Raw genomic sequence first — 9,324 nt, forward strand, 5'->3', positions numbered from 1 at the left:
TGAATGTCTATTGTTGATAGTGCTGTCTTAGTGATAAAGACTCTGGATTAATATTGTATGAGCATCCTATATTCTTTCCTCTACTGTTGTAGTCGTTCATGTGGGGACACTTCAATGAATGTCTATTGTTGATAGTGCTGTCTTAGTGATAAAGAAATGCCAAACCTGCCATCTATTTTAAAATCAATATTCAAATTTCTAATAAGATATAGTTTTCATCGTATAACAATTATTAATGATTCTCTAAATCGAAATCAAGACTAATCATTTACGAACCTTAAGTTATAAGGTTATAGCCAGCATACAACGGATATCAAACGGCCTGACTTTCTAAATCAGACTCAAGTTTGGGGACTTCCGACAAAGTTTGCAGCCTATAGATAGGGAGCCCCATCTGCTAATTAACATTTGAGAACTCCCAGAGTTCTGTACATAACATCCTTATTCAGTCGATACCTTTGATTTTCATTTTTATTTGGCTAAAATATATTTGACTTTGTAAATTTTCATCCTTACCCCTAAATCTTTTCTTTTTTTTTCGTACCGCCGTACAGTGAAAAAAATATTTAAAACGCGAAGGTGAAGAATACTTTTAATTAGAATATACTATTACTACGATTTGTAAAAGATATTATTTAAATAATGTGGTTGTGAAAAGTTTTTAAACTATATGTATATAAATGAAAAAATTTCACAATAGAAATAGATAAAATTGACAGATATACAGATACAATAGTACATGAGTAGAGGGTAAATCGTTAAACAAATAGAATAATAATAAATCCAAATTGGAAGTTTTTTTCACCTCAGCATTTTAAAAAAATCAATATAATCAACTTCCTAGAAAATATTTACATTTTATTAACAAAAAATTAGTTTAATTCAATTCACTTTGCTATCTCAATCCAATTTCAAGATTTTTCAAAATATCTCCAAGACAACAATATTTTTTTTCGATGAAAATCCAAATTTCTCTACTGTTACTAACTATTTCTAAACTTTCTTCACCTCTTTCGGACTCTACAATGAATTTTCTGCAATACAAGCTCCCTATTTTTAGAAAAATAACGCTTCTTTAGAGGATTATTACAATCAAAGTAAAATTATGAAGTAATAATGAATAATTTCTAGAAATGCTCAATAGTCTCCAGAAAAGAATTTTGAACCCCTTCCCTTTAACTACAAAATTGCTAAAAACTGTTTCTCACATATCTACAACCGTATATTAAACTTAATAATTTTCCGCTCATCTTTTTATCATCACCAAATATTTCTATTATTCTTTTTTTTACCTGTTTGTTATCACTCAACCACAACCTTCTTTTTTTGCTCCTTTCAATACTTTATTACTTATTTTTAATAATTTTTACATTTTACCTTTATACTTATATTTTATAGTTCTTGTGCTATATTTTATTCATTTATATTTATTTATCCATTGTTTTTATTAATTTTCAAATTTACTGTTTTATTCTAAACTTTCGCTTCACATTGTTTCAATTAAATAATTTTACTTATCATTACGATCACCAAATATTTTTATTATCCCTTTTTCACCTCCTTGTTATCATTCTATCACTACTTAATTTTTTTTTGTTTATTTCAATACTTCATTACTTATTTTTAATAATGTTTACGTACTTCATTTTACAACAAACAAAAAGAAAAAAATAAACATCGTTATAATATAAATGATAATAATATAAAAACCAAATAGCAAACTATTAGATTGAAAATGAACAGAAGACGTAATAAAACGTAAAAATAGAATAGCAGATTCGGGCAAACAAAGTAAAGTAAGTTGAAAATAAATAAAGGTCGAGAAAGAATAAATAAAAATAAAGATAAATCAGGACCACCTACCTGTCCCATTTGAGAGATTTCGAAACAGTGACAAAAGATGAAAAGCATACAGAGTGGAAAGGAGGCGACTATTAAACGGTTTTATTTAAATTAGCGAAATACAAGAAAAGAAATAAAAATAATAATAACTAAAAGAATTATCTAATTTAGGAAAAATAAATATAAATTAAATGATGAAATACCTAACAAATGTATACCGATAGAAAATCTAGTTAGGATAATACAATATAGGCATGATATGATAAATGTAAATGAAGTAAGTAAAGAATATAAAATAAAAAGGCGTAAACATAAAAATACAGAATAATTAGATAATGATAATAACCGTTTTTGTATTGATCGTGATAATAATACTTTATCTACATTTAGAGATAGTCAAGACAACATAAGCATAATAAAACAATGTAAAGTAAAATAAGTTAATTGAAATAATTTGAAGTGAATATTTACAATAAAACAGTAAATGAGAAAAATAATAAAAAGAAGGGGTAAATAAATATAAGAGAATAATCTATAGTATAAGAACAATAAAATATAAGTATATAGGTAAAAGGTAAAATGAAGTACGTAAGCATTATTAAAAATAAGTAATGAAGTATCAAAATGAACAAAAAAAAATGAAAGTAGTGATAGAATGATAACAAGCAGGTGAAAAAAGGATAATAAAAATATTTGGTGATGGTTATCATAAGTGACATTAGTTAATTAAAACAATGTTCTTTTCATTTATATTTACATAATTTTAACTCTACCTTAATGTACCTTTTTATATCCTATTATCCTACTATGTCAAAATATTTTTAGATATTTATTTAAGATCTTCTTCATAATTTTAATTAAGACAGTCAATCATTTATATATTTAATTTTCAAAAAATATTTACTTTTACTTGTTAATTTTGCTTAGCTCCAATGATCTCATAAGATAAAGAAAGCTATCATTATTTCGTCATCTATGTATTTCTAAAACAGTGAACAAAGGTGAGAAATATTCATTTAAAGCAGAGAACTTTGGATTGTTATGAGAAAAACGTTTTTCTTGGAAAGTCATTTAATATGTCATTGGGATGAAAAATGAAGTTGGTGACAGTGGAAGTTACATTAATATATTTTTTTATCCTGTATTTGACTTTATTATTACCTTTATCCTGTATTTGACTTTATTATTACCTTTATCCTGTATTTGACTTTATTATTACCTTTATCCTGTATTTGACTTTATTATTCCCTTTATCCTCCATTTATTTTCATTTCTATCGAATTTATTTGATAATATCGCTTTTGTTTCAGGTCCTTAAAGTACATTGTTAGAATGGCTTAGTGCGGTGAGGAAGGTTACTTATCAATAGGGTAAGAAAGAAAGGTAAAAAAATCATATTATTTTAAGGAGTTTTAGGTGAAGAAGGAACTGTTCGACGACACAAATGTAATTTGCTTTACTACATTGCATTTTCTTCAATAACTTCGTCTTTTAGGCCTCCATCAGTTTCAAATCTAAACATATATTTTCATAAACATCACTTGTCACTATTTAAGCCATCATGTAATTGCCCATAACTTGAAACTAACTGATAATACAGTTTACTATATACTACTTTACTTTATTATTAAAGTAAATATCTGTACCTCGGAGGGATACAACACTATGTCCAGTAGTAATTCACATGCTTCAGAAGGATAAAACACCAACATGGTGTTCTATCCCTCTAAATGAAAGTGGACTTGGTGTTGTTTTAAAACATGCTATATCCGGTTCTAACTGGTTTTGGACATAGTGCTCTATTCCTCTAAGAAATATGAGAAAAGCTGATTTTAACTCTGTAATAAAGTCAATATGGAAAAAAATGGACATAGTGTTGTATCCCTCCGAGGTACAGATATATTTTTACTTTCTAGTATTACAACAATTATATAAAACTGTTAATACTTATTATTTAATTGCTAATGTATTAATCTTGAACTGGAACAATTTCAAATATTTTTAATCCAATATTCAGTTCAATAATGCTACCCTATCATCAATTTTTTTCTTTTAATCTAGTTGTAATTAGTTAATTAAGTAATAATATGTATAATTTGAGAAGTAACACGTGCTACTATTGGACATAGTCATGAAATTTAACATATTCAAGCATCAAAGTCTTCTTCTTCTTTTGCTTTCCTCTTCAGTGCCTCTCAGTGTAGGGGAATTCAGACAGGAAATCCACTCTTCCCTATTTCTCGCTAGGTTCCTCGCCTGTCGGGTGTCTCTCCCCCTCGCCCTACGGAGTTGCTCAATGTAGTCAAGATATGACATCCTAGGGCGGCCCCTAGATCTTCTTCCATCTGGAACATAGTCCATCGTCTTTAAAGGATCTCTGTGGTCGTCCGTCCTGATAACATGGCCGAATTACTTCACCTGTCGAGCTTCCAGGATCTCTTTCAGTGGGGCCATCTGCAACTCCTGACGAATTCTTTCATTGCAAACTCGGTCCTTCCTTGTTTTTCCAACCACCTTTCGCAAAATTTCATTTCGGCATCAGTGATTCTGCTCTCCTGTCGGTTTGTTATTATCCAACTCCCCGTTCCATACAAAAGTATGGGCAGATACACTGTTTCGAAGAAGTCCAGCTTGACATCCCTGCCCACTTCTCTCTTCCCTACGACAGTGTTACATATCTGGCAGTAGACTGAATTTGCCTTACTAATCATATTATACTATCATATATTTCTGCGTATACCTTCCCATATATCAGTGAAGTCTGTAACCACTTCCGATTCATCTCCATCACAATATATGTGGATATCCTTCTTCTTTCTTCTAACTTGCAGAACCTTACTTTTGTTGCTATTGATAATCATTCTTTTCATTGGAGCTCTTCATACCCCTCCATAACTGCCAGTTGCAACTTTTCCACAGAGTCCGCATTTAATACCACATCGTCGGCGTATATTAGAAACTGTATCACTACTGGATTAAGATTCCTTCTTCCTAGGAATGTCCTGTCAATTCTTCTCTTACAAATGGATGTCACTTCAGCCATGAACAACAACGGGCTTAGGCTGTCTCCTTGTTTGGCCTCCTTTGCAATATTGAAACAATTTGCTTCCATCGCGTTCAGACTGACTATTCCTTTATGCTCTTGATATATAGATTTAATCACCTTCGTCAGGTTTCGCGGAAAGTTCCTCGTTCTGAGAGCTTCCCGTATTTCATCTCAAGAAACCGAGTCAAAGGCTGATTTGAGGTCAAGGAAAGCCCGGTACATATTTTTATCCAGGTCCCAGGATTTCTGTAAGATATTTCTTAATAAGAAAATTTGGTCATGGGTTTGGCGCCCGGGTCTGAACCCAGCTTGCTCTTATCCTATTAGGTTCTTAACTAGTGGTCTTATGCGACCCACCAATATATATGGATGTATATAGCTTGTACGAAACTGGCGAGAGGCATGGGTCTGTAGTTAGAGCCTTCTGCCTTACATCCTTTCTTGTGAATTGGTATTATGATGTTATATTCCCATTCCGTTGGGATCCTTTTTTCGTCCCAGGCTTTCTGGAAAAGGACTAGCAATACTCGTACCAGCTCAGAACCGCCATTCTTTATTAATTTAGCTACTAAACCATCCCATCCAAGCTCTTTTCTTTTTCTTTGGCGTATTTTGTACATGGCTCTCTCAACTTCCTCTTCCTCAAACACCTCGTCGTACTGTTTCTCATTCCAGTTTCCATTTCCGTTGGTTGAGTGGTGATCATCAATACCAAACTGATTCATGTAATGCTGTCTCCAGACCTTCAATATAGCTTTGTCTTCCGTCACCACTTTTCCTTCCTCACTCTTCGTGTTTCTCACTACTTTGCTTTTACATCCTCATTGAACTTTAACATTTTGCCAGAAAATCCTGATGTTTTCCCGATGATCCTAATCTAGTTTTTTTCCAAATTCTTCCCACGATTTATGTTTCGCCACTCTGTCTGCTTCTTTTGTCTTGTTCCAGGTCAACACGTATGCTTGCCATTTCTCTGGAGTTTTGTCCCAACAGTATTCCTTCCACGCTGTTTTATTTTGCAAAACTTGTACTCTCAGTTCGATGAGAACATTTCAAATATAAATTTTGCATTTATTTATTTATGTGGATTAGTAATGTATTACATAAAATTAGTTCTATTAAAATGGTATGATAAAGGCTTGTGGAAAAACAACCCATTGGTAGCATAAGAATAATAACATTTCCACATCATATAAATAACATTCAAGATCTTGAGACCTTCTTGAAAACAATATTTCAATATCAAGGGAAGATATTTGGAATTTATCAGCTTCAGGATTATTATAGTTTAATAATTCAAATAATTTTAGTAATGCTAAGTGGTAAAAAGATACATTATTTAAAAATAAAATAAAGTGGTACATCCTAAAATATATGTTACTTTATAGTAATGAAAACTTTTATGATTTAAGCGACAATTTATAGCCAAGAAAATATTGGTTCATATTAATGGAGTTAATAACCCCGTTATAAAATAAATATTTCTTAAATTTATATTAAGTAAAATAATCGATTTTATGAAAATATTTATTCGAATTTAAATATGAAAACAATACTTTGTAATTCATAAACAAAGAAACAGTATTTTCTGAAAAGGTTGAATTAGGGATATTATTAATTTAAATTAATTAATAATCATAATTATTATATAACTTATATGTTACCGAAATATGATGGTCAAACAATATATTATAAAATTTAAACGGGACTTTATAAGGCTACTTACCAGTGAAATGGCAACAAAAATGTGTAAGCACTTACAATTTAACTATATGACAGTATCTGAATTAGTCTTAGTACCTGAATATATAATTTTGTAAATTAATTGAAATAAATAATTGTTTCCATATTTAATGACGAAAGTCTCTCAAATAGCCCTTAACTTTTCATAAATTCAGGTATCACCAGAGATTAAAAAAAAATCAGACCAGAAAAGGCAGATCTCGTAATTTCATGTCAGAAATAGTACATCTCGCATCAATATTATATTATAGATATACCTACATATGGGTGGAAAATAATTATCACTTGATAGTAACATAATGCCTTGACTGCCTACCACGGAATAACACGTTGCTTGCGTTCTTGTCTAGGACGTCCCCTGCGAGATCTCTTGACTTTTTTTTAGTTACTATATTTGAACATCTATGATGAAGTTCGTAAATACATTGTGAAATGACGTTAACAACTAACCGTTCCAACTGCAAGACAACTCGTAATGGGCTTTCTAAGCAAGAACACAAACTACGTTTACCTAACTTCACCCATTGTGTTATAGTTTAATTTATGTTAACTCATAGGGCAGTATTATTAATTTTTTTTTTTTTTACAGGAATAACAAAATAACAATGGAGTGGGACTATAGAGACAACCTGTACAACGGAACCAACGGAAGCCTTTTGGCAGACCGAAACGGTAGTTGCCCTAAGACCAGCACCCTGTTCCATGAGACTCCCTTCGGAGTGGCCTTCGCAGTACCGATCTGGGAAGGAATATCCACGGCGATCGTCCTCACTCTGATCATCATCTTTACCATCGTGGGCAACATCTTGGTCATTCTCAGTGTCTTCACTTACAAACCACTCCGGATCGTACAAAACTTCTTCATAGTCAGCCTTGCAGTGGCCGACCTGACGGTTGCAATCTTGGTGCTGCCTTTCAACGTGGCTTACTCTATACTAGGTCGCTGGGTGTTTGGAATCCACATTTGCAAGATGTGGCTGACCAGTGACGTCATGTGCTGTACTGCATCAATTCTCAATTTGTGCGCTATTGCCCTCGATAGGTACTGGGCCATTACAGACCCTATTAACTATGCCCAAAAAAGGACACTGAAGAGAGTTCTCGTGATGATCGCGGGGGTCTGGATAATGTCAATGTTGATCAGCTCACCACCTCTCATTGGCTGGAACGACTGGCCGGAAGTCTTCAGCAACTCCACACCATGCCAGCTCACTTCTCAGCAGGGTTACGTAATATATTCGTCCTTAGGCTCCTTTTACATCCCTCTGTTCACTATGACGATTGTTTACATAGAAATATTTATAGCCACCAGGAGGAGGTTACGTGAACGGGCTAGAGCGTCTAAACTCAATGCTGTAAAACAAAACTTACAACAGAACAATTCAATGAGAGAGAAGCATTCACCGATTGATGGTGAATCAGTGAGCAGTGAGAATGCTAATGAAGAACACAAGGAAAAGAAGAAAAAGAAGAAGAAGAAAAAATCAGAAGAAAAGAAGAACAACCAGCTGACGGCCCAGGTCGCAGAAGACTCCTTCACCGACATCCATGAGATATCGTCCAATTCCCCTAAGTCACGGAAAGACGAGTGGAGAGAAGACAAGAACAGCCAGACCCCGCTAGTGTCAATGACTGTGACGCCAGGAAAGAGGGCGCTACAGGTGAGCCAGTTCATCGAAGAGAAGCAGAGGATATCACTGTCAAAGGAGAGGCGCGCGGCCCGGACCCTAGGCATCATCATGGGGGTCTTTGTAGTCTGCTGGCTCCCCTTCTTCCTCATGTACGTCGTCCTCCCGTTCTGCCCCACCTGCTGCCCATCCGACAAGTTGGTCAACTTCATCACTTGGCTGGGCTACATCAACTCCGCTCTCAATCCAATCATATACACCATTTTCAATCTCGATTTCAGGAGAGCATTTAAGAAGCTCCTTCATATCAAGTCTCAGACGTGATCTTTCTTCCACTTCTCCATGAAAATCGTGATAGACAAATTAAAGAGAAAAATAAAACAAATAGAATGTTTTATAATTTGTTGTGTAGCTTTGTTTTATAAAATGAAGAAACGGGTCATAGAAAAAATTGTAAAGTCCTATAAATATTTTTAGATCGATTTTTATGTATGTTGTTTGAAATCTCGTACCTCTAGTCATTTCCCAGTTTTTAGATTTTTAGGGTTAATCTAGGCTACGAAACCTTTGTTGTCTTTTTCGATATGTAAAAAACGCTCTATCCTCATAATAATGAAAGCATATCAGTCGATGAGTTATTGTATATTTCTTTGACTTGCGAATTATTTGAAAATCTATGGTTGTGATATTTTACATTTTAATTTTAAAATAATGTACTATTTGTATATAATTATCAATAGAAATTAAATTCACAGGAGGCGCGCACGAGAACCACTTGGCCAAAGAAACCCCTAAACAATCATTGTCATATTGTTTGAAGGTAACTACATATCCAGGCCTATTTCTTAATCATCGGTATGATTATGTTTCGAAAAATGTATTATTTATTTACCATAATTTCTTTTGACCGGTAAACTAGATAGAACTATTAAAAAAATAAAATCAATAATTTTATACAATTGGGATCTGACTTCAGCAAGAACTACCTAGGGAGGGTACTATAAGTTGAATAAAATTGCCGAATTGTGTGTGTTTTACATGCTGTTGAACGATTAGAAATTAACA

At 33.1% G+C, this 9,324-nt stretch overlaps 1 protein-coding gene across 3 annotated transcripts in view; it reads left to right on the top strand.

Annotated features, from left to right (window-relative positions):
• The window catches only part of Oct-TyrR (Octopamine-Tyramine receptor), a 287,359-nt gene extending 278,767 nt beyond the window's left edge, over window positions 1–8,592 (top strand). For 2 of the 3 annotated variants that reach the window (XM_014422849.3, XM_067049949.1), the window contains 2 exons: window positions 3,153–3,212; window positions 7,221–8,592. In XM_014422849.3, coding sequence (XP_014278335.1) covers window positions 7,237–8,583 — 1,347 coding nt within the window. In that variant the 5' untranslated portion in view covers window positions 3,153–3,212; window positions 7,221–7,236 and the 3' untranslated portion in view covers window positions 8,584–8,592. Of the gene's footprint in view, window positions 1–3,152; window positions 3,226–7,220 lie in introns of all 3 variants that reach the window. The other variant, XM_014422850.3, reaches the window with a different exon arrangement.
• Window positions 8,593–9,324: the final 732 nt, after the last annotated feature.

Source organism: Halyomorpha halys, unplaced genomic scaffold (assembly GCF_000696795.3).
Source record: "Halyomorpha halys isolate HHAL.00 unplaced genomic scaffold, Hhal_1.1 Scaffold390.1, whole genome shotgun sequence".
Taxonomy (NCBI): Eukaryota; Metazoa; Arthropoda; class Insecta; order Hemiptera; family Pentatomidae; genus Halyomorpha; species Halyomorpha halys.